General features: G+C 43.6%; 2 protein-coding genes across 2 annotated transcripts in view; one reads left to right on the plus strand and one right to left on the minus strand.

Annotated features, from left to right (window-relative positions):
• Window positions 1–3,664, plus strand: part of LOC144225717 (uncharacterized) — a gene marked incomplete at its 5' end in the record, with an annotated part of 6,756 nt that extends 3,092 nt beyond the window's left edge. The window contains 3 exon segments of the mRNA XM_077756954.1: window positions 894–1,020; window positions 2,211–3,487; window positions 3,490–3,664. Of these exon segments, the coding sequence (XP_077613080.1) occupies window positions 894–1,020; window positions 2,211–3,487; window positions 3,490–3,567 (1,482 nt within the window).
• Window positions 3,665–5,910: 2,246 nt separating this feature from the next.
• On the minus strand, window positions 5,911–24,982 carry LOC144225718 (vomeronasal type-1 receptor 1-like). The gene is made up of 6 exons (XM_077756955.1): window positions 24,971–24,982; window positions 19,944–20,146; window positions 14,704–14,753; window positions 11,507–12,459; window positions 8,853–8,924; window positions 5,911–6,000 (listed from the first exon to the last, which is right to left on the minus strand). The coding sequence occupies exons 1-6, from the start codon at window positions 24,980–24,982 to the stop codon at window positions 5,911–5,913; spliced, it is 1,380 nt and encodes a 459-aa protein (XP_077613081.1).
• Between the last annotated feature and the right edge of the window lie 1,155 nt (window positions 24,983–26,137).

Consider the following 26,137-nt stretch of genomic DNA (forward strand, 5'->3'; position numbering starts at 1 on the left):
GGGGGTGGGGGGGGGGGGGGAGGGGGGCGTGGTGGTGGAGGGAATGCATCTGTGGGCTCCAGAGACGTAAAAGGCGCAGTCTACAGAGTAATGTGCGTGTGGAAAGGGAGTGTGAACTAATGGCCCCAGGGTCCTGGTATTGGTGACTTAAAGTTGAAGGAAAAGCCCAAATTTGGTTGTGTCTGCGATGAGCAGTCTGGAGGACAGCAGGGGTATTGGCAGGAGGAGTGGGGCCCAGTGCACCAGGCCCAGAGTTGAGATGGTGTGTCTCTGACGATCTGCTGTTTTGTTGCTGAGGGCTGAACACAGCGATTAACAGGACCATGAGGAGAGAGCACCAGCGGTGCCAATCGGGGAGGGTTTTTAATTTTTTTTTTTTTAAGTATTTTTATTTATTCCTAGGAGAGAGAGAGAGCGTGAGCAGGGGAGGGTCAGAGAGAGAGGGAGATACAGACTCTGAAATAGGCTTCAGGCTCTGAGCTGTCAGTCAGCACAGAGCCCGACGTGGGGCTCAAACCCACGAACTGCGAGATCATGACCTAAGCGAAAGTTGGACGCTCAACCGACTAAGCCACCCAGGCGCCCCTTTTAATTTTTTAAAAAATGTTTGTTTATTTTTAAATGAGAGAAAGAGAGAGAGAACATGAGTAGGGTAGAGCAAAGAGAGAGAGACATACAGAATCTGAAGCAGCTCCAGGCTCTGAGCTGTCAGCCCAAAAGCCAACATGGGGCTCAAACTCACCAACCATGAGGTCATGACCTGAGCTGAAGTTGGACACTTAACCGACTGGGCCACCCAGGTGCCCCTAATGGGATGGTTTTGTTGGGGGAAGAGACTGTGGGTCCTTGGGAGAAGGGGCTGTTTGTAGTTTCATCTGTCTCTATCCTGACAGGACAGTATGACCTTTGAAGACGTGGCCGTGTACTTCTCCTGGGAGGAATGGGGTCTCCTTAATGAGGCTCAGAGACGGCTGTACCACAACGTGATGCTGGAGAACTTTGCACTTGTGACCTCCCTGGGTAAGGATCTCATTCCTACCCCAGGGAGCTGGGCTAAGCTCTGCCTTTCTGTTTTAATCCCAGGGCTAGCTGGGTGCTTCTCCCATCAGAAACATGGGCACTGCTTCCTTCCCCGTTTCCCCAGCTACTTGTGGTCATTGTTGGGGCTGCGCTGAGTGCCCTGCGCCAGAGCCTCACTGGGAAGGATTCATGACCAGTAGTCTTGCAGTTACACTACTGGTTTCCACCTTGCTTGCCCTTTCACTGCCTGAGTCTGTCCAAGTCCACAGCACCTCACTGCCTCATGTTTTGCCCCCTTCCTATAAGTGAAGATATTCCTTGTCCCTGCCTGTGCCAGGAACTGTGGGCACTGCCCTGGTTGGCACTTACGTGGACTATGGCAGTTCTTGCAGGACCCTCCCCTGAGGACTGTGTTGGTATTATTAATATTCTTTCCTGTGGCCTCACGTGTTTAGTTGCTCTGGGCCTGTGCTGACCACTCATGTATCCTGCCTTTCCCTTAACACTTGAATCATGCAGGTCCCATTTAGTTCCTGAGCCCCAGGTCGGGAAAGGGAGTCGTGGGTGTTTTGCAGGATGAACATGACTTCGGCCATGGGAAGATGGGCTCATCAGGGCTGTGTTCAGATGATTACAGAAACTTGTCCTTTTCCACTCGAGTCTTGGTGCCACTGGCTACCTCATTTCTACTTTTCTTCCCCATTCTTGACACTTGCTTACTTGTCATTTCTGCCCTGAATTTGGTTCATTCCCACCTGTCTGAGCCCCTCTCTTACTGCTTCCTCTGCAGTGCTCTGTCACGTCAGCCGGTACATACCGTATCGTGAGGTGTGCGCGTATCCTCATGTGGTTCTTAAACACCAGCTGTCGTACGCTGGGTTTTCCTGAGCCCCGGTGCGCCCTTCTGCGCAGTTACCAGCAAGAATTTACCAAAAGCCATTAGCAGAGGAATGAGCTGTGGATCCTACTGCTCCTCCCTGCACCACATCCCCCCCATGTGTTCTTCGCCTGGTGAGGCCTCCCCGCTGTGGGACCTTTAGAGGCATCTTCTTGACCCAGACCCCACCTCCCTTCATCCTGGAAACAGTGCCATCAACTCATCCACTGGTGTATTGGACACACATTGATGATGGTGCTGCCTCTTCCCAGTGCTGCCTCTGTGTCCTTCACTAGAATTTCTCTGCTTTCAGGTTGTTGTCATGGAGCAGAGGATGGGGAGGCACCTTCTGAGCAGAGCGCCTTTGTAGGAGTATCACAGGTTAGGACTCACCAGGCAGGCACAAATCCCCAGAAGGCACACCCCTGTGAAATGTGCACTCTGGTCTTAAAAGGCGTTTTGGGTGTGGCTCTGCATCAGAGAACACGTCCCCAGCTGAGACCTCGCACATGTGTGAAACGAACCCGTTGCATTGCAAACCGTCACCAGCACGGGAAGCGGCACAGTGTAGAGAAACCATTGGAAAGGGCTTCACTTGTGAAGAGCTGCAACTTCCATGTGTCAGGGGAGCCCTTTACCTGTGGGGAGGTTGACAAGGACTTCCCCGCGGTTTCAGATGAGCACCAGCACCGGGCCAGTCATGGTGGACAGAAAGCACACAGTAGCACCATGTGTGGGGAAGCTGTTCACAGTGGGAAAAGCCATCACAGTTGGTGGGAAGGCAAGAAAGCCTTCAGCCACAAATACACTCTTGCTCAACACCAGAGTGTCCACACCCAAGAAAAGCCTTACAAATGCAGTGAATGTGGGAAATCCTTCACCCGAAGATTTAACCTCTTGCAGCATCAGAAAATCCACACTGGAGAAATGCCCTATAAATGTAACGAATGTGGAAAATTCTTCACCAACATCTTTGGTTTCATTCAGCACCAAAGAACTCATACTGGGGAAAGGCCTTACAAGTGCAGCAGATGTGGAAAGTCCTTTGGCCAAAAGTCTACTCTTACTGTACATGAGAGAATTCACACTGGAGAAAAGCCTTATGGGTGCAGTGATTGTGGGAAATTCTTTAGACACAGCTCTAGCCTCCTTAAACATCGGAGAGTTCACACTGGAGCGAAGCCTTATAAGTGTGATGAATGTGGAAAACATTTTGTTGACAATTCCTGCCTCATTAAACACCGTAGAATTCACACTGGAGAAAGGCCTTACGAGTGCAAGGAGTGTGGGAAACTTTTTAGCCAAAGTTTTGGACTCACTCAGCACCAGAGCGTTCACACTAGAGAAAGACGTTATGAGTGCAGGACATGTGGGAAATCCTTTACCCGCAAGTCCTATCTCATTCAACACAACAGAGTTCACACTAGAGACAGGCCTCCCACATGCAGGGAACATGGGGAATTCTTCAGTGACACCCAGTTTGCTCAACACCAAAAAATTCACATCAGAGAAAGGCCTCATGAGTGCAACAAATGTGCAAAAGCTTTCAGCCGAAGGTCTAACCACATTCACCACCACAAAAGAAGTCTGTATACATGCAGCAAGTGTGGGAAAGTCTTCAGTCAGCAGTCTGCTCTGATTCAGCACCAGAACGTTCACAGTGCAGGTAGGCTTTATGAGTGCACTGAATGTGAGAAAGCCTTCAGCCAGAGATGCAACCTCATTCGACACAAAAAAGTTCACACTGGAGAAAGATCTCATGAGTGCAGGGAATGTGGGAAAACCTTCAGCCGAAAGTCTCATCTCATCAGGCACCAGGAAGTTCACACAGAGCAAAGGCATAGCCATGCAGAGAATAGGCTGTTTACTTGTTTGATCTAAAGACATCGGAGGAGCGCCTTTGTGAGGGAGACATCTTCCTGAAGTTGAACTCCTATCTTAAAACACCACAAGGAAGATTCTCTGTATGTTCCAGATACGTGGGAAGCTTCCAGGAACCGCTCTTCCTAACCTGGTTGGGGCCCTTGCTGAAATTGTGTCACTGCCAGTTTCTGTGGTATAAGTCATCTGAACTCAACTCCCTGAAAGGCCCAGGCCCCCATGCTGTGCATCAGTCACCTGGTATTTATGGATGTAGACCTCTGTTTTCTCTGGAGAAGACGAACAACCTGAGCCTTCAGAGGGCATAATTTCCTTCTCTCTAATGCGTGTACTCGACCCAGTTTTCTCCGAAAAGACCTTATTTGTGTTCTATTAGTGACTTGCAGAGAAAGTTTGTCTTCATAGACATTGTTTTCATATGACACTTGTGATGGAATTTTTCCAGTCTCCATGTAACCAACTTGTACACCGCCTCCCTTTGCTATGGTTTGTGCAGTAAAAAAGGCATTATTCAAGCCATCTTTTGTCTTGGGGGTTGTATTCACTAATGGGTGCTTTGAAAACATCATGCAGGGGTAAACTGCTTGAGGGGTGGTTCTATGGTGCACCTCGGAAGAAATCATCTGATGGCAGAGGACAGCTCTTGAGTTTGGTCCTAGTTTGCATTCATGTCCATGGCCTCCAAGGAAAGACTGTAACCTTTGTACAACTGATTTGTAGCCTGAATGCCAAGGTCTTTTTGTGGGCCCAGAGGTCACATTGAAGAGCAAGCACTTGCAAGAATATCCAGTGCTTCTGGGATTGATTCCTTTCCTTATAGTGCATATTCTGTAATGACCGCATGGTGAAGGGGAGTCTCTTCCCCCAGGTCCTTCAGAGGAGCCATGTGCCCTGATGTCTAGAATTTGTAAAGTAGTGTCACTGATCTTAAAGCTGTAGGGCCCAGGGAGGGTATCGTAATTGCTGCAGGTAGGTGGACCGTGCTGCTTCTAAAAGTGCACCCTCAGCTATTGCAGTGAGTGTGGCTGTGGCTGTGTTGGGTAAGCACATACCTCTAGACCTGTGTGTCTTGCGTAGCTGAGGTCATTGGCAGAGAAAATAAAGGTTTTGTGATTCCTGTAGCTTTCTGGGCTGTTGACCTTAGAGGACTTATTACACATGCAGGAAAATAAGAATAGAGAAGGGAGAGTTTGTGGTCCAGTGATACGACCTCTGTGACTAAGGTGGAAACATCCACCATTGCTCACCAGTATTTGTTATTCTTGAGGTAAGACCTTCCTCCTAAAGCATTAGGAGAGAGTGATGGGTGGGGCGCCTTGGGGGCTCAGTCAGTTAAGTATCTGACTCTTGATGTCAGCTCAGGTCATGATCTCAGCTCATGAGTTTCAGCAACATGTTGGGCTCTACTGTAACAGCACAGAGCCTCTTGGGATTCTCTCTCTCCCTCTCTCCGGGCCCTTCCCCCATGCTTGCTTGTTCTCTCAAATATAAATAAACATTAAAAAAAAAAAAAAAAGTTGATGGGAGATAATAGTTGCCAAACCTGATTTTTTATAGAGAGGGAAATCCATACTCCTTTTGTTGTTGTTTTTTAATTTTTTAAAATGTTTTATTTATTTCTGAGAGAGAGATAGAGACAGCGTGAGCAGGGGAGGGTCAGAGAGAGAGGGAGATACAGAATCGGAAACAGACTCCAGGCTCGGAGCTAGCTGTCAGCACAGAGCCTGACACAGGGCTCAAACCCACGCACCATGAGATATGACCTGAGCCGAAGTCGGACGCTCAACCTACTGAGCCACCCAGGCGCCCCAGATCTATATTCATTTTGAACCGTTGCTTAAAGCTTTAAGTTACAATGACTAGACATATGTTTTAAGTATAAATTGGTAAGTTCTTGACAGTGTAATCCACGAAATCGTCATAATTGTGATAATAAGTCCCACACATATTTACCTCCTACATTTTATTAATCTCTTTTCCCACCCTCTCTGGCTTTCTGGACAAACTTGGATTTACTTTCCTTTACAATAGACTATATTTTCTAGAATTTTAGTTGATTAGAATCATAAAATATTTACTTTTTTCTGGCTTCATATATGCTGCATAATTAGAGATTCAAAGAACTAGTTCTTTCACTGCCGAGTAGTGTTCCGTGATATGGATCTACTGCTATCTGACGTTGGGTTCATCTGTTCATTGACATCTGGGTTTCCAGGTTTGGGCTGTTACAAATAAGGCTGTTATGAAGATTCACATATAAATCTTTATACAGATAAACGTTTCATTTCTTTTGTGTTAGTACCTCTGAGTGCAATGCCTGAAGCATAGGGTACGTAAGTATTTAACTTTTTAAGAAATTGCCAAACTGATGTGAAATGGTTATTTCTTTTTCATATTTCCTACCAACAGTGTATGAGAGTTTCACTACCTTCTTGGTTCCTATGAGACATGGAAATTTCCACTTAATCTTTCCCTCCGTAGGGTCCATCTACAAGAATATAAAACCACTCAGATCCAGGCTTGAATAGGCTCCTCAGCAACAGTACCACTACACGTGTTGCCTGTAATCTGCTCCCTTTGGTTTGGTGGTGTCCTGTGTGACAAGAATAGCAGGAGGTGACAGTGTTTGCTGTCTTATGCTATCTATGTAAGGAATAATCTTTCTCAATCAGTTTGGGCATGTGGCTTCTTTACTAGACAAATCTATGGCAGATTGGCAAGCAAAACCTAGCAGCTGCTACTGCATCAAGATTAGATGACTATTTGACACCACCCTTTTCATTGCCATGACTTTCTGGTTTTCTCGTATCTGAAGAAGGCATCTGTTAGCCTTATCGTTCAAAGTTACCTGTAAGCAAAACCATTGTAAAGGCGGCTACCTATAACACTGGAAAAACATATTTTTAATACATTTAAAAAATTTTTTTTAAATTTATTTCTGAGAGCGAGAGAGACAGTGAGAGCAGGGGAGGGTCAAAGAAAGAGGGAGACACAGAGTCTGAAACAGTCTCCAGTCTCTGAGCTGGCTGTCAGCACAGAGCCTGGTGCAGAACTCAAACCCATGAACTGTGAGATCATGACCTGAGCCGAAATCAGACGCTTGACCGACTAAGCTACCCAGGCGCCCCTGGAAAAACATATTTTGTAAAAGACTACAATATCTGTAAAGTAAAATATAGTTGTTTTCAAAGTGAGGAGAGTATTAGTAATATATAGTACAATATAAAAGTTGTGATAGTTGGATCACCTGGGTTGTTCAGTTGGTTAAGCATTTTGGCTCAGGTCATGCTCTCACAGTCGTGAGATCAAGCCCTGTGTTGGGCTCTGGACTGAGGGTGGAGCCTGCTCAAGATTCTCTTCCCTCCCTCTCCCTCTGCTCCTCCCGCGCTTTTGCAGGTGCATGCTCTCTCTCAAAAACGGTAAAAGTAAAAATAAAATTTTAAAAAAGCTGTGATATGTGGAAATATCGGACATCAAATTCAGTGGTTTCGTAAAGAACACAATATAGATAGGATAAATGAGAATGTCTGTGCAACGAAAAAGAAATATCGGTGTCTGGCTTGCTCAGTTGGTAGCGTATGTGACTCTTGATCTTGGGGTTTTGAATTCAAGCCCCACATTGGGTGTAGAACTTGCTTTAAATTTTTTTTTTTAATGTTTTTTTTTTTTATTTATTTCTAGGAGAGAGAGAGAGAGACAGCGTGAGCAGGGGAGGGTCAGAGAGAGAGGGAGTCACAGACTCTGAAACAGGCTCCAGGCTCTGGGCTGGCAATCAGCACAGAGCCCGACGCGGGGCTCGAACCCACGAACTGCGAGATCATGACCTAAACGAAAGTCGGACGCTTATCCGACTAGTAAGCCACCCAGGCGCCCCGGGTGTAGAACTTGCTTTAAAAAAAAAACAAACCAGATGGAGGAGATCTCAAAAGCAGTTGGAAGGGGGTAAAGCCATTGGAAATTTTAAAGGAAGGCTAAAAATCTAAGACATGAAAGAAGCAGACCTGTAGATAATGCAACAAACATGAAGAAGGAGGAAGTTACCGAGGGGGGATGTTTAGAAAAGGGAAATACATGCTGTCTAGAATTGTCCAGCATCGCAATAAGGAGAATCAAGGACAGGAGAAAGTTATATGCAAGTACAGTGAGAAATATAGCGGAGCAAGAATAAGCATGAGCTCTTCCCTTTCTACAATTGGTGAATGCAAATGTACCATGAAATAAATGTTTTTAAAATGGGGTAAACAAAAGTGTGGTCCTTAAATGTCAGCATGAAAAAACATAAAATGTAAGGATTTAATGGAGATGAATTATACATAACCTGCATAGAGCAGAAAAGAAAAAAAGTGGAAATGGGAAACAAAGCAATAGATTGAATATTAGATTTAACTAGTAGGTTTCTCTGGAATGAGATTTAAAAAAAATTTTTTTAACGTTTATATTCGAGAGACAGCATGAGCAGGGGAGGGGCAGAGAGAGAAAGAGGGAGATATGGAATCCAAAGCAGGCTTGAGGCGCTGAGCTGTCAGCACAGAGCCCAATGTGGGGCTTGAACCCAGGAACCATGAGATATCATGACCTGAGCCAAAGTCAGACACTTAACTGGCTGAGCCATCCTAGTGCCCTGAGATTTCTGTCATGAGGGGCAAGGCGTGCAACATAAACACAATCAGTATCCGTATCAATTTCTCACAGACCCAGAGAGTGAGTGAGTGAGTGGCTGAAAATCAGGTGAAACACAGATCAGTCCATAAAGTGCAAAAGAAAACCCTTTCCCCAAATGATTCATTCACCTTCAAAAACAGGATGATCAGGTATTTGGAAGCAAAGTATTTCCATTAAAAACAGGGTTTGGAACTTGGACAAACAAGGTTGAGTCAAGTGGTGCCATGGAGTGATGGCTGGAGTTCATAGGCTGTAAATGTGTTTGCTCATCTTCCAGATGGACATGAGGATACCTAGACTGTATGTATGAGCAAGCTGTTAGTAAACCCATAAAGATAAAATGATTTCAGCTGCACTGTTAGAAAATATGAAACCTGCCATAGGATGTACAAACCAACAAGGTCGGACAGACCTGCAGGTGAGGAAAGAACTGAGGGCAGGCATTAGAGCAGATCTCCGGGAGCTCGCTGGGAGGTGGGTCTGCCTGAATCAGAGACGTGGGGTCATCACAGATGAGGAAACTGCTGTGTCTTCTGTGGCTTCATTGGTCAGCTGTGAATTAGGTGTCATTGGGATAAGGCTCAGTTATAGACACAATGTTTTCTCATCAACTATTCAGGAATTAATTGGTCTAGGAATTACCTTAGGATTAGAGAAGACAGAAGTTGGTTGGTGAGTGATAGGTAATTAGAAAGCATTTAATCAGGGTGGTTTAGGGAAACACACCCTGACTTGATAGCAGAGACTGTGTGAGTAAACATAATGGGAACAATAAGGCCTCATCACTGACTCTTGTGCAAACTTGAGCTCAAGAAAGTTGCACAGTGCATGAAATTTTTATAAAAATTGGACTTAAGGAGGCTTTGAATGTCATTTTCTGTGTGCAAGTAAATAAGGTTATACATTCTTAAAGACAGCATTCATTCCTAGGATTTATCAAAATTAACTATAAAACACAGTAAAACCTTGGTTTTGAGCATAATTCATTCTGGAAGCATGCTTGTAATCCAAAGCACCTGTATATCAAAGTGAATTTCCCCATAAGAAATAATGGAAACTCAGATAATTCATTTCACAACCCCAAAATATTAATATGAAAATGATTATAATCCTGTAAAGCAAAATAGAAAGAAAAATAAACAAATTAACCTGCACTTACCTTTGAAAACCTTTGTGGCTGGTGTGAGGGAGAGGGCTATGGTGTAGGATGACTTTCACTGTCACTAACAAATCACTACTATCGGCTCAATAGAATCTTGATGCATGAGGGTCATTGTATACACGCATGGGTATTGACTGCAATACAATATTAATAAACGTCATATGCTATATTAAATGTAACTGGCAATAAGGCAGCAGAGGAAAGGGTCTCTATCTGCAGGCAGCCTGACCTAAAATGAAACAAAGCATTCCTAATTTGTCTCTTGTATGGAGAAGCAAAGGACTGTTCATAGGTGTTTGAACTGACAAAAAAATACACTGGTGCCAGTTGTGAGCACCTTCCAACATTCTGAAGAATCACTGATTTCTGCCAAACACTGCGGCCTGAGACCGAGCATCTGAGCATGGGAGACAATCACCCACAATCCTGGAGAGTGAGAAAGAGATGAGCCATTGGCTCAGTTGTGATCTTGTGATGTTTGGCATCACATACTACTCGTATTGCAAGACATTGCTCATTTATCAAGTTAAAATTTATTAGAAATGTTTGCCTCTTTTGTGGAACACTCACATAACGATCCAATGTTTTACTGTAGTTGTAAAATTGCCTGGACTCTTCAGGAAAATTAAAGGATTGAACTAAAATCCTTAAAGACAAGGGGCGCCTGGATGGCTCAGTCAGTTAAGCAGCTGACTCTTGATTTCAGCTCAGGTCATGATCTCATGGTTTGTGAGTTTGAGCCCGGTGTCAGACTCTGTGCTCACAGTGTAGAGTCTGCTTGGGATTCTCTGTCTCTCCCTCTCTCTCCATCCCTTCCCTGCTCTCTCTTCCTCTCTCTTTCTCTCCCTTTCTCACAGATAAACTAAATAGAAAATAAGAGAAAATCCTTAAGACAATATGAACAGCCTGAATTAAATAGAGAAAAATAGGTCAGCGGGGAACATTTTTTTCTTGTATTTGATATTAAATGTGAGAAATGAGTGAAAAATGCTTAAGCTCTTGAAATTTTGTCTTTATTTTAGAGAGAGTGCAAGCAGGGAAGAGGGGTGAAGGGAGAGAGAAAGAGAATCTTAAGCAGGCTTCACGCTCAGCACAGAGCCTGATGCAGGGCTCAGTCCCACCACTGTGGGGGTCATGACTTGAGCCAAAATCAAGATGGGACGTTCAACTGAATGAGCCACCCATGTGCCCCTGGCTTTTCTTTATAATATATGCCAATGATTGAAGATTGGAAACACACTAGGTTTGAGAACTATTAAACCAAAATATTTTAACCAAAATTAGGAGCCAAATGGAAGTTTATTAAAATGAAACACATTTAATTATGTATGTGCTAAGTGACATCTAAAAAGCAAAGGTGATGATTCATACATATCCCTAAACCTCTTCATTGACCTTTGTCATTGTCAGGACAAAGTTTAGAATTTTTGTCTGATCTATGGCATTCTGCCACAAACACTACAGTTTTGTTGTTTGTTAAGGTTGCATGTACATTCCCCATATGGGCCATTTCAGATCTTTTCCCTGATCGATACAGCCTCATTCACTTATGCTTAAGGAAAAATTATTTAAAACTATTGAAAAGCCCTGTTTAATACCAGATATAGGTTACTTTTTACTTATGTTGGCAAACTTGATGGTTCTCATACACTATACTCTCCTAAAGGACCTTAAACTTCTTAGTTGAGGAATACAGCCTGTGTATGTTAAGTAATAATTACATAATTGTGTAAATCTATTTTGGCTCTACTGTACTTGCACGAGAGGGGTGTTATTCTTGATCACTGGATTATCACAGATTCCTAGAATTGTAACTAGCACCAAATAGTCACGTATATATTAACAAAGGGTGAAATTAAAAATAGTTGTATCTGCACAGATCAAAAGATATACAACTGTTTTACCAGATTAAGGAACTTTGTTTTCCTTGTCCAGCAGGCAAAGCAGAACTGAGAGACTTTCATTTCACTACTAATGAGAACAAATGGGCTGAATGTTGGAAAACACGATGCTACAAACACACTGGTGTTTACTAGCCACTGTTTTGGACTCATAATAAGTACTAGGCAAAGAGACAAAATAGAAGACAGACAGTAACAGCAGACGAAGGAGCTTGCTAGAATCAGGATGGTGCATGTGGCTCTGGCCTCATGGGAAGGTCTGGGATAAAGGCTGTGGCTGTGAATGTGTTGGACTCGCTGCTTGTGCCTGAGCAGGACAAGGACCATAGAGCCACTGGCCCAGACCATGATATTCAAACACACAAAGTCAAAGAAAAAATATGTGACAACGTTTAGTGGGCCTATAAGTTTATCTTGTGGTAGTCTAGAACAGTAGACAAATACATTTTTTAAACTAAGGTTTTTGCTGTTCTCTGGCTCAGTCACTTGCATTGGAATGTAGATATTTAACAGGAGATGCAAGATCCAGCAGAGGAAACAGCAGAAGCCAATGCACTTTGGAGATGTTCTGAGCCCCATCGCCCCAGAGATATTAGGATGAAGCTTACTAGCCTGGTAGCCACTCAACAGGCAGGTGATGCTGAGGGAAACTCCTCTGCCCACCCTGTGTACATAGAAGACAACTTTACATCCAGGGTTATCCAGGAAAGATTTCCATCCAAAAGCTGCCATGGTCTGAGGGATCCCTTTGGAGAAAAGCACCAAGTTGTTGGCTAAGACCAGTTGGTTGAGAATCAAGTCTTTGGGTTTCAGCTGGTGTCCAGTGAGCAAAGTGAAAGTATAAATACCAAAGAGGAGGGAATTTCCAAGAATCCCCACTGCTACCTGAACGAGAAAGATAATCCCCATTTCCAAGTTGTAAGAGCCCAGCACCTCAATATCAAGTGGAAATTGGTCTTAATTGGAGCCGAAGATCTGGAGGAAATCCAAAATATATGTATTACTATCTTCATGTTTCCTGTAGGGGTTTCCATAAACCACGTTTATTTCCACATAGAGGACATTCAGAATATGTCCTTAAAAAGCAACAAAAGGGTCAAATAGAGGTCATTGTAGATAAATCAAATGTTTCTCCAAGGATGCACACCAGTTGACAACAACATTTGGGCCTTGGGTTATTGAAGGAGGAGGGAGCTGTGGCATATTTAGACATAAACATTCACATTAACTTTATAGGCAGATGGAGTTCAAAATGTTTAGATACAATTGTAATTTTCATAACAGCAATTAAAATTGAAGGGTTAATTTTTGTTGTTTTTTCTTAGATAGTTTATTGTCAACTTGGTTTACATATAACACCCAGTGCTCATCCCAACAAGTGCCCTCCTCCATGCCCATCTCCCCCCTTCCACTCTCCCCCACTCCCATTAGCCCTTAGTTTGTTCTCAGCATTCAAGAGTCTCTCATGGTTTGTCTCCCTCCCTCTCCCCAACTATTTTTCCCCTTCTCACACATCGTCCTCTGTTAACTTCCTCCTAATCCACCTATATGTGCAAACATATGGTATTTGTCTGAAAGGTTAATTTTAAGAAAATGTAGTACAATATACATATGAACTTTATCAGAGAAGAATTTTAAACCAAGAGAATGTTCAGGAAATAACTTTGAAAAAAGCATGTAATGAATTCTCCAACAAAGATATCATTTTATGTGGAATGAGAATTTATATAGCTTCTGTAAATCAAAGTGTACTTTGAGAAGTCTCTGACTCCTCGACAGCTGTGATCACCATGGGTCACTCCTATGCTCAAACTGTAGTCATTCAAGGGCAAAAAGAAGGGACTCAGTCCCTTAATCAAAGGGGAATGGAGGCCATGGAATCATGGGTAGGGGCTAAATTATATGGGCTGTGCTCTCAGAGAAATAGTGAAACATCTATCATTATGCTTCTTGAGTAGAACTTTATCTGCCAGAACAAACCATGCTGTTAACGCCACACATATGTGAGGGTGACCACATTAGAAACTCCTGTTGATCAGAGAGGATCATGAGGTCCTGGTTGGGTAGGAAGAGTTACAGATTTGGAGGATCATTTAAATGTCACAGTAATTTTGAAATCTGGTTCCAGGTCAGGGTAACATTGAGAATCTGAGAATATTGAAATCCTCGATGATCTCTGCTCTCTTAAATGTGGAATCTTTAGTTCCTTTTCTCTGAAAAGAGTGCTGTCTCCACATGGGAGTTGGAGGTTTATACTCTTCCACCAACCGTACATATTTTAGAGAAATGTGATTATGGATTTCTTTAAACACACAGGCTCTCAGTGGTGAAAAACTAACAAAACCCTACTGCATCTGTCTGCAAGTGTCACCCAGAAACCAAGTGTCCACTTTGCAGATGAGAACTACAAATCATGATCTTGCTGTTCTTCACTTCCATTTAGAGTAAAGCCTTTGCCCTGAATGTCATGAGGGTGTCTGCATGTCTGCTTCCAGAGGCAAGAGGGAGAAGATGTAGACAGGGTAATATCAGGAAAGAAGGAAAGATCTGCTCGGGAACCCAGAAGCAGATAGACAAGCATGACAGTGTGTCAGGAAACTCCCTGGTGCTTTTTTGTTGTTGTTGTTAAGTTTATTTATTTTATTTTTGAGAGAGACAACACAAATGTGAAAGGGGCGGGGAGGGTGGGGGGATTCCCAAGCAGGCTCCGCACCATCAGCACAGAGCCCTACGCGGGGCTCAAACACATGAGCCATGAGATCATGACCTGAGCAGAAACCAAGAGTTGGACATTGAACCAACTGAACCACCCAGGTGCCTCCTCCCTGATGCTTTTAATCATGAGAGTATTTGTTTTAATATGAGCAAGAAGAATGGATTTTTTTCCATAAAATTTTCTTACTAGGTTTTATGGAATATATCATATTTCTTCAGGGTTTCTGATATTTGTTTTTAAAAACAGCCAATTGGGGGTGCCTGGGTAGCTTAGTCAGTCGAGCGTCCGACTTCAACTCAGGTCATGATCTCATGGTTTGTGGGTTTGGGCTCCGCGTCAGGCTCTGTGCTGTCAGCTTGTTCAGAGCCTGGAGCCTGCTTTGGATTCTGTGTCTCCTTCTCTCTCTGTCCTTCCCTCATCTGTCTCTGCTTCTCAATAATAAATACACGTACAAAAATTAAAAATAATAAAAACAGCCACTTACCCAGTGTGTTTGCTGCCAGGACAGTAGCTTCAGTGGTGATATCTATGCACCTGTGCGTTTGTGGAGATGGGCATTCTGAACCTGAGATAAAGATGGGATTTCATGATCTCACCTCTTGCCAGGAGGTGATTATCTCTTCACTTGTAATTGGTGGGAAAGGGTCTTATGGGATTTAATATTATATCTGAAAAGCATTCATGAAGTGAGAAAATTATGTAAAGCTATTAATGTTAACACAGTTATACAAAGAGAACAACAGAAATAGAGAATTATTTCGATGAAATTGATAATAAAGCTTCAATGAAATTATCAATTAAGTTGGTGATTGGATAAAGTCTCAGTGGGAAGTAGAAGTCTTGAGTTCTGAGACATGAGAGAATGGAGTCTGTGGCCATGTTGCATCTGGGCTACCATGAAAGCTGTTTTATAAAGTATGTTTTTATTTCTGAGAGCACTGAGCAAAACCTAACTTGGATGCTAAGAAAAAGTAAAGTTAGAAAAAGCTGACCAACGTGTATAAACAGGAGGAAAAGGGTAGTGTCTTGTTTCATTGTCGAATAAATATTTACTGAGCCCCTAATCTGGCTCAGATGCTATTCTAAACGTGTGTTCACACCAGTGAAGATAACCAAACTTGCATTCACATTCGAATTGATGGAAAGAGAGAACAAATAATGAAAGATAAATACTGGAGTTCATAGTAAGTTGTAAGGTTATGTCACGCAAATGCAGACAGTAGAAAATTCAGGTAATGATGAGCGTGTACCGTCGAGTGGATGGCATTATGAAATAGGATGCTCAGGGTTGGCCTCACAGGAGGAGTGGCATTTGAGTCAGTATTTGAGTGCTGGGGGAGCATATATGGGAGGATGTCCCACACAGATGAAATAACCAGACCAGTGCCTACAGGACGGATCCTACTTGGATCTTTCTGAAAATGTGAGGAGGGGAAACAGCTAGGAAGGGAGTGAGTATAAAGCCTTGGGGTTGAAGAGCTAGGGGAGCCAGGTCATGTCGGGCGCTGTGGACCATTGCAAGGAATTTGGAGTTTTCTCTAAATGAAAGAATGAGCCAGTGTGGACATGGTATTGGAATAGGGAGGGGCATGATCCAACCTGTATATCTATAAGGTCACTCTGGTCTCTGTGTCCTATGTAGACTGTAGGAGGAACAGGAAGTGGAGAGGACAGTGAGTCTCTATTGCACCATAATTTGAACAGGGAAAGTTGAATATAAAGTAAAGTTGGGGCACCTAGGTGGCTCAGTTGGTTAAATGCTGACTCTTGATTTTGGCTCAGATCATGATCTCATGGTTTGTGAGTTCAAGCCCCACATCAGACTCTCCACACAGTTCAGAGTCTGCTTGGGATTCTGTCTATCGCACTCTCTCTCTTCCTCTACCCATTCGTGCTCTCTTTCTCAAAATAAGAAAACAAAAACAAACTTAAGCATCCAATTCTTGATTTCCGCTCAGGTCATGACCCCACAGTTCTTGAGACTGAGGCCCTGTGTTGGGTTCTGTACTGGCAGTGTGGAGCCTGCTAGGGATTCTCTCTCCTCATCTCTCTCTGCCCCTCCTCCCCTCTGTCTCTATCTCTGTCTCTCTCAAAATAAATAAACTTAAAAGAAGAAAGGGGAGGAGAGGAAGAAGAAGGAGGAGGAGAAGAAGATGAAGAAATAATACTCTGTTTTGGAGTGCCTGGGTGGCTCAGTCGGTTAAGCATCCAACTCTTGATTTCTGCTCAGGTCATGATCTCACAGTTCTTGAGATTAAGTCCTGTATCGGGTTTTGCACTGACAGCATGGAGCTTGCTTGGGGTTATCTCTTTCCATCTTTCTCTTACCCTCCCCCCTCTTTCTCTCTCTTTCTCTCAAAATAAATAAATAAACAAAAAACCCCTTAAAATCAGTACTAAACAGAGACAGACTTATTTCTAAGACAGAAAGTCCAGCACTGTAAATGATTTAATTAACATAATTAGTGTCCTTTGCATGTAATTCAGCTGAAAATTTCTAAATTTTTCTTTTTTTCTTCTTTTTTAACTATTATTTTAAGTAATCTCCGTGTGTAATATGGGGCTTGAACTCACAACCCTGAGCTCAAAAGTCAACCGCTCTCCCAAGTGAGCCAGTCAGGCATCCTTATGTTTTTCTAATGCTACAAAAGAACAACAAATTTAAACATACCTAATTACATACTATATATTATATACATTCCGTATTACAATGTATTTTATATCATCTAAAAATTTACACTTAAGTTCAATGAAGAGAACTTGCTATCCCAGATACAAAGACCATTAACCATAACGTGTCATTGCTGAAGAAATATACAGATCCTCAATAGCACAAAACAGTCAGTACATCAAAAACAGTACTGGATGAAAGCAAATCATTAAATATTTGGGAAAACTGTTGATTTAATACATGATTAAACTACTTGGAGATTTATTTGAAATAGAGGTATATTTTTTTTAAGGGGTAAATTTCTTGCTTTTATCTTAGAATTAAATTACACAATATATCTTAACATCAAGACATCAAATCTGCCATGTAAAAATATTAGAGTATATTTTTATAAATTTGTTTTGATACATCATTACCGTGCGTGGCCCAGATCAGAGGCCTTTTTTTTTTATTACCATGAAAGTCGTGATAAGTAAAGGTGTACGAGAAATGAATTAAATACAAAGAAATTATTTAACTGTGTAGATTATAAGGAGGACAAGTAAGGATAGTAATCATTTAGATAATCGATTTTAAAAATGCTGTCAGGCCTGTTTCAGTCTGTGACTCCCTCTCTCTCTGACCCTCCCCTGCTCACGCTGTCTCTCTCTCTCTCCTNGTGGTAGTCAGAAGTAAAAACATTGTAAGGTTATGAAATGCTTGTTTCCAAAATAATAAAGTGAACTCAATTGAAAATGACATTCCATTATTTTCAGGTGTAATCGTTTTTAAAGTTTATGTATTCATTTTTTGAGAGAGAGAGAGAATCCCAAACAGGTTCCACACTGTCACCAGATGCAGGGCTTGAACTCATGAACCTCCAGACCATGACCTGAGTCAAAACCAAGAGCTGATGCTTAACCGACTGAACCACCCAAGCGCCCGCCCCCACCTCCCCCAACGCTGATGACTTTGACACAGGGTCCTTCACAGTGTCCATCAGCTTGATGATAATTGTTTCACCACGAAGCTTCTCCAGAACTTTAGCCTCTCCTTTTATCTTTTTTCTTCACTGGCTTGAGAGTTTTTACAACCACTGCCTCACTGTTGGTGATGTTTAACGGCCTCAAATACTTCACTGCGCTTTCCCCGACCACGTTTTCCAACCAGTTGGTAATCATGTTGATGACCTGAGCTGGGGAGGCGCGCCTCCCCCGCTGTGCACCTGACCTAGACCCGGGCCCTGCTGCCGCAGTGGGCGGGGCGCGGCGGGTGGGACCCGGGGCGCCGCTGGGTGCGTCGCACGGGGGCACCGGGAGGGAGCCACGCCAGGCTGGGCCCACAGGGCCAGGGTGAGGGCGCGGGGTGGGGGAGGCACCAGCACCCAGGAAAGGGGCAGCGCCAGGGCGGCAAAGGACTATTTTTTTCTTTTTAATAAGAGATCTAGGGGCGCCTGGGCGGCTCAGCGGGTCAAGCGGCAGGCTTCAGCTCAGGTTGTGATCGCGCAGTTAGTGAGTCCGAGCCCCGCTTCAGGCTCGGCGCGGATAGGAGCCAGGAGCTGCTTCGGATTCTGTCTCCCTCTCTTTCTGCCCCTTCCCTGCTCATGCTCTGTCTCGCTCTCTCAAAAATAAATAAGCATGAGGAGAGATCTCACAACAGAAACATGTGGATCTTCAGATGAGTGTGATTATGAACACTCCAGGCCGGTAAAGAACTGTAGCAACGCACAGGGCACTAATGGCCCACAACGTCCACCTGATCATCGTGGCTTTGTGAGTCACAGGCAGAATCTCGCGTTAGTGCCCTCGCTCTCTGAGAGCGGAAGGCGAGCAAGCCTGTCAGTAGAGCCTCTGGTCAGAATGATTTTCTCTTTGAAAAAAAGAACAATGTATAAAATGAGGTAGGTGGGTAAGTGGATGGGGTGGCCACACACGATGTATATATTTAGATAGAATGATAGAAGATAGAAGATAGATAGATGAATGGATAAGGATGGATCCAAAGAACAGCTGGGGTCCCTAGAGGGTAGAGAGAATGTCAGATTTGTACAAGGACAAGACTAGTGAAGCACCTTTAAAATCTGATTACCTGTCAGAGTAACAAGTGTGTTTTGTGACTATTACAGTCCTGAATACTCCTCTTGTCCCCCACAATCTTTTTTTTTAATGTTTATTTATTTTGGGGTAGAGAGAAAGAGCAAGGGAGGGGCAGAGAGAGAGTCGAGTCCCAAGCCGACTCCATGCTCATCACAGAGCCAGACATGGGGTTTAAGCCCATAAACTCAGATCACGACCAGGCTGAAATCAAGAATCTGAGGCTTAACCGGCCACCCAGGTGCCCCTGTCCCCCCACAGATTTTTGGCCACATTTTTCTTACCACAAGGTGTTTGTTTCTTTTTTATATTTTTTAATTTATTTAGTTTAAGTAATTATTTACTTGTTTTTCTTTTTTTTAATATTTTTTAATTTATTTCTAGGAGAGAGAGAGAGACAGCGTGAGCAGGGGAGGGTCAGAGAGAGAGGGAGTCACAGACTGAAACAGGCTCCAGGCTCTGAGCTGGCAGTCAGCACAGAGCCCGACGCGGGGCTCGAACCCACGAACCGCGAGATCATGACCTAAGCGAAAGTCGGACGCTTAACCGACTAAGCCACCCAGGCGCCCCTATTTATTTGTTTTTAATGTTTATTTCTAAGAGAGACAGACAGACAGTGTGAGCAGGGGAGGGTCAGAGAGAGAGAGGGAGACACAGAATCTGAAACAGGCTCCAGACGCGGAGCTCAAGACGCCCACAGAGCCCACCGCGGGGCTCGAACCCACAACCGTGAGATCATGACCTGAGCGGAAGTCGGACGCTTAACCGAGTGAGCCACCCAGGCGCCCCGTAAAATGTTTGTTTCTTTCATGAAAACAACTGAGACCTTATTTTCTGTAAATGAGATGTGAATGTTTACAAACGAGAGAAATTTAGACACAGATCATCGGACTTCAGTCAGCACCATATGCCTCTCCCCTTTGCAAAGCAGAGCAGCACCCGCCCGCCCCCCACCCCCCAGGCGGCCGCTCAGACACTCACCGTCCGGCCACTCTTCTCTCGCCGCCGCTGCAGCCGGTCACGCCCCTGCCGTCCCTGCCGTCCCTGCCGTCCCCGCGGTGAAGTGCCGCCTGTGAGGTGCGGGCTGGGACCCGGGAGAGCTGGTTTCGCACAGGGGGAGGGAGCACCCGGCCGCCCAGGGCCTCTGCTTTCCTCAGCTGGTTCCGGGAGCAAATGTCTCCATACTGGAGAAGAATTTATCTGGGGGAAAAAAAAAAAAAGCTACTAACCGAGTTGGAGTTTGCCGTAAGGGCAGTGGCTGTGGTGTATGTGCTGCGGAAGCGAGCACAGGGGCAGTGGCTGTGATGGCACCTGGGCAGGTGCGGAAAGAGGGATCCTGCGCCCTGAGATAAAGGCTTGGAGTTTCCATGATCTCATCTGCTTGCTGGAAAGTGATGATCATTTCACCTGTAACTGCACTGACAGTGTCTGCTGGGGATTTCCGATTATTTGTGGAAAACATTTGTGAATTGTGCATGTCCCTGAACGCTCTGAAAAATGATTAATAGAGATATCTGTCAGGAGGGTCAGGACAGGACGCGGAGGGCAGAAATCCCAATGCAAACTGAACAGAAGGCACTGAGATCTAGTGAGAGAACTAAGCTGAGCACATCCTATCCCCTTAGTCAATCCAAAATACCATTTCTCTCCTTTCCTGAGAGATCTGAGGGCACTGAAATTGAAGAGAGAGACTCCGCTGGGTGGGTAGAGTTGGAAACAAGACACGACGTCGCAAAAGAACAGGAACTCTGTGCGGGATATTTGTTCAGTGCCTCGGCAGATATGCGGGCCGTATGTGGGCCAGGCACAGTTCTAGGTATATGACATATGAGTGCACAGAACATGGACAAGGAATGTTTCCTTGTAGGATTGCATTCTGGTTAAGGGACACAGACAATAAGCAATGTTTCTAGGTTGTTGAGTTACATGGTATCTTAGAAGTTAAGAGGTCTCCTGGAAGGAGAAAAGAACCAGAAGGAGTGAATAAAGTACATGGGCAGGGAAGCATCATAATAGTGTAGACTGGATCTCCATAGTAGGACCCAGTGCAGATGTTATTTGAGGAAAACATTTAAGGTGGCTAGTGAAAAATTATTTATTCCTTTCCAAATGTTATATATTCATTTTCTTGTTTTATTGCACTAGACAAAAACACCAATATTAATACTGGATAAAAGTGCAGACAGAGAGTGGGCATTGTGCTTTGTTCACAATCTCAGGGGAATTTTTTTTTTTTTAATGGACAGAGTCATGGCATTTGCAATAGCACGTTTGTAGAAGCTCTTTAGGAAGATCCCTTCTAAGTCTGATGACTGTCACATACACACACCAAAATAAATTTTAAAAATTGCTCTAAAATTATTTTGAATGGAATGGGGAAAAAAAATCCCTCAACCTAAGACTATTTGTGGAAGGCTTCTAAAGCAGTTCTTCAAGGAAAATTTATCACATTAAACACTTAAAGAAAAAAAAAAAAGGTCTCAAGTCAAGGATCCTAGCTTCCACCTTTAGAAGCTAGAAAAGGAAGAGAAATGAAATTCAGAGAAAGCAGAAGAAATAATAAAGATCTGGGGCGCCTGAGTGGCTCAGTCGGTTAAGCGTCCGACTTTGGCTCAGGTCATGATCTCACGGTGCGTGGGTTTGAGCCCCGCGTCGGGCTCTGTGCTGACAGCTAGCTCAGAGCCTGGAGCCTGTCTCAGATTGTGTCTCCCTCTCTCTCTGACCCTCCCCTGCTCACATTGTCTCCTTCTCTCTCAGAAATAAATAAAACATTAAAAAAAGAGAAATAACAAAGATCAAAACAAAAATGAATGCAATAGAAACTGAAAAATTATAGAGAAAATTAGTGAAACCCAAAGCCTTAAGGTCACTAAAATTGATGAACCTCTATGCAAACTGATCATACAAAAATGATGGGATACACAAATTTCCAATGTCAGAAACATTAGAAGTTACGTCACTACGGATGGGCTTCTGGATGGGTTCTGCTCACAGAATCTATAGGTATTAAAAGGATAATGAGGGAATATCATGAATCCCTTTATGCCAGTAAATTGTATCAATAAATCATGTAAATGGCAAATCCCTTGAAAGACACAAATCACCAAAACTAATTTTAAGAAACAATAGATAATCTGCATATCTGTATCTACTAAAGTAATGAAATTTGTATTAGGATACCAGTCCAAAAGAAAAACTGTAAGCTCAAAAACATCCGCTGTTGAATTTTGCCTTTTAATCTGGCCCTTCACTGGGATGGCCAATCCCCAGTTGAAGCTCTGTGTGGGTCACAGTGGAACTCTCACACCTCTCCCACCCCAAACCTCTCCTTACATCACTTCAGTCCCCAAATTTAACTTGGAAAAAAATAACCAGGGAATATATACATTTTTAAAAACGTGGTTTCAAATTACTAATTGAGAATAAGGAAATCATGTCAATATATCACATAAAAGTGGAGGTTCATTGTCAATTGGGGTGTCACAGAGCAAGAAGAAGTTCTAAATAAAAGTTTATATTCATTTTATATATATATATGTGTATATATATATATATATATATATATATATATATAGGCGCCTGGGTGACTCGGTTGAGTGTCTGACTCTTGGTTTTGGCTCAGGTTATGATCTAACAGTTTTGTGAGTTCAACGCCGCACGTCAGACTGTGTGCTGACAGTGCAGAGCCTGCTTGAGATTCTCTCTCTCCCTCTCTGCCCCTCACCTGCTCGTGCTCTCACTCTCTCTTAAAATTAATAAATAAACTTAAAAATACAAAATATATATTATAAACATATTTCAGGAAAATGATTAAAAGCTGTGGATACACATAAATAACTAAAATTTTAACACATCACAGAAATGATAAAGCAGATAAAAAAGTAAGCAGAAACACAGGAGATAATAACAATGTTCAGAAGATACACACATCTATGTCTTAGATCGTTGAACATTTACAAAAACTTAATACACCAAAAATGAATTGACAGTGAAGATTGCAAATTTTTCAATTGTTTGTGGGCCTATAGATATGGAATCTCTTTTGAAAACAGATTTTCATTAGATAATTAAGCTCTACAGAAAACAACCTGAGTTTATCTTTTTTTCTGATGAAGCTACATATGATACTCGTTTAGAGGTATTAATTGTAGGTGAATTAATCCATTGTTGGGAGATAACAGAAAATATGTATTACTTTCTAACCCTGGTTCCTGGGCCAGAGCTCCTGAAACTCATATAAATTCATAAATTCATTTATGAATTCATAAATTCATAAGAGCACTAAGAGCATTTTTTGTTGTAATGAGGTGATTCTGGGTGGGCTTCTGGACGGGTTCTGGTCACCTGAAAGAACAAGGTAAGACTTAGAAGCTTGGAACATTTAGTTCCACCCTCAATTCTCCAGAGACGGGAGAGGGGCTGGAAATAAGAGTTAATGATTGATTGTGCCTGCATAAGGAAGTCTCCACAAAACCCCATTAGTAAGGTATTTGTAGAGTTTCCAGGTTGACAGACACATTCACACTGGGAGGACGGTGCACCCCAACTCCACAGGGACAGAAACTCCTGCACTTGGGCACCTTCCCCCGTGACCTCGCCCCATGTATCTCTTCATCTGGCTGTTCGTCTGTATCCTTTATCACATACTTTAGAGTGGCCAATGTCAGCAGGTGTTTCCATGAGTTATGTGAGCTGTCCTAATAAATAATGGAATCCAAGGGGCAGAGGTCATGGGAATCTCTGAGTTGCAGCCAAGTTGGACAGAAGTTCTGGGTACCCTGGAGACCTACTACTCGCAACTAACGTCTGACGTGGGGGTGGGAGCGGTCTTGGAGACCTGAGCCCCTAACCTGTGGGATCTGGGCTATCTCCAGGGAGTGTCCGAATTGAGCTAAGTTGCAGGATACCCAGCTGGTACCCCAGACAGTTGCTTGGTGGGGGGAAAATTCACACATCTAGTGTCAGAGTGCTGCACGTGTGACAGCCATGCGAGTATAAGGGACACACAAGGAGGAAGACTGGCTTCTTCCCCCCCCCCCCCCCCCCCCACCTACCTCANCTGGTCACGAAACATGTGGTGTGGGAAGAGGGTGGGGGGTGAAGAACATGTGACTCCTGGGTGGCCACATGGTCACTGTGGTGTGAAGCAACAACTGCGCTGCAGTTACTAATGGTCAGAGTTACCAGTGGAATTCAGAGATGGATCCAACGCCTGGGGAGCCGATTCACTGGATGCATAAAGAAATGCAGACTCATAAGCGATCTCCTGGTTGTTGCTGTGTGTAAGAGTTGAAATTCAAAGAGTGCTGGTGTCTCATAATACGTTTCATCTGCATTTCCCCCAAGGACTGATGACTTTGAGCATGTTTTCGTGTGTTTCTTTGCCCCCATGTTCTTTGGTAAAATATCTGTTCATAGCTTTTGCCCATTTGTTATGACTGTTTACTGATATTAACAAGAAAAAAGATTTTTGTCAGACATTTGTTGGAATGTAACTCCTTCATCAGATGACAGGACTCATTTGCTGAATGTGGTAATCATTTTTAAATACTGAAAGAGTATGTTCTCATTTATTGTGCTATTTACAACATAAAGCCACAGACACAATACATGTTTAATTCTGCATTGATACTATTTTCTTCATTACTTTCTTAAGTCCGCACAGTCAATAAAGCAGTAAGGCAAACCTTGAATTGTGTTTAGAAATTTCACTAATGTAAATACTCCCACCATGGCCAACTTCAAGCTGTCAATGAGTGTTTAGACCAAGTGGAGCAAACCAAATATGCTCCCCTAATTAATCACCTAAGACATCCAAATTCTAGTTGGCCCTCCTCCAATTTTCCCACCAACAGGCTCCAGTCATGGGACACCTGAAGCCTTCCCATTTTTTCCAGCATAAAGCTTTCCCACTCCTTTGCTGCCTTTGAGGAGGTGACCGACTCCCTTGCTTTACAAGCTCAGAATAAGTAGCCTTTTCTTGTTCTCATCAGAGTGGTCTTTATTACCATAGCTATCATGGAGGTTCCACTGAGATAGTCTGCATTTTTCTTGACCAGCTTTTCGGTCTGTGGAGATTGGTCAGTGGCCAGACTATCAGTGTATGACCCTGAGTTTTCTGTGGCTTTGAAGAAGAAGCCCTATAGGAACCAAACGATGACGGCAAGTTCTGAACCAGGCTCCCCTACACAGCCCACCAGCCACGATGCCTACAGACAAAGGAATGCAATGTGGCCTTTAAAAGAAGGTGGTAACTTTAGGAATACAGGGTGCCTAATAAGGAAGTATGAGGTGTACGATGAGGAGGTGGCTTAGGTTGTCCAAGATAAGTGAGAAAAGCAAACTGCAGGTCAGTGTACAAATAAGTAACTTTATATGAAGAAAAATGACTTGTATAGAAACATTTGAACACACACACACACACATAGTGATGCGCACAATCGTGCTGCCACAATTCTAGAAGGACAATACTATACTGCAAACATTTTTCTCCAGGACGTATAATTTTCAGAGACTTTTTACTTTCTATTTTATAATGCATAGTGTAGTACTCCTTAAATAATAGGAAACTGACATTCATTCGATTTTTTTCAAGAATTAGGAAGATAAAGGTACCCTGCTTCTTTCAACCTCACTGTAAAACTGTTTTAGATGAGATTCCTACCACTCACAAGAGACAGGTAAACCCCATGCCCAGCAATCACGGGAGAAAGATGTAATTTCTTTGCACGTGCACTGAAGTCACTCGAAAAGCTTGTTAATTCTCAAGCTCAACTGCTGAGTGTGTGATTCAATAGGCGTCTGGACTGAGAATTCGAATTTCTAACGAGTTTCCAGGAATTCGGATCGTGGAGGCATCAAATCCAAGAGCCAGCATTGTAGGAAAAGCGAATCCATAGGCTGGAGGTGTGTGACTAGGCGGGCCAGCCCAGAGTTCTCCCTGGCATCTCTGCGGCGAGCCTTCTAGGCTGATGGAACGCCGACTGTGCTGGGGCGCCAGGCACCCCGAGCCCGGCTAGGCGCCGGTGAAAGCCCCCAGCCCACGCGTGGCAGGTGGCTTCGCAGGTCGCTTTCCACGTGGAGGCGGGACCCGGAGCCCCCCACTCCGGGGTGTAGTCCCCACCGCTGGCCGGGGACTTCCCCCCGCGCAGAGGCGCTCCGCGCACGTCGGCTGA

The sequence above is a fragment of the Crocuta crocuta genome, unplaced genomic scaffold (genome assembly GCF_008692635.1).
Source record: "Crocuta crocuta isolate KB4526 unplaced genomic scaffold, BGI_CrCroc_1.0 scaffold142, whole genome shotgun sequence".
NCBI classification, from domain to species: Eukaryota; Metazoa; Chordata; class Mammalia; order Carnivora; family Hyaenidae; genus Crocuta; species Crocuta crocuta.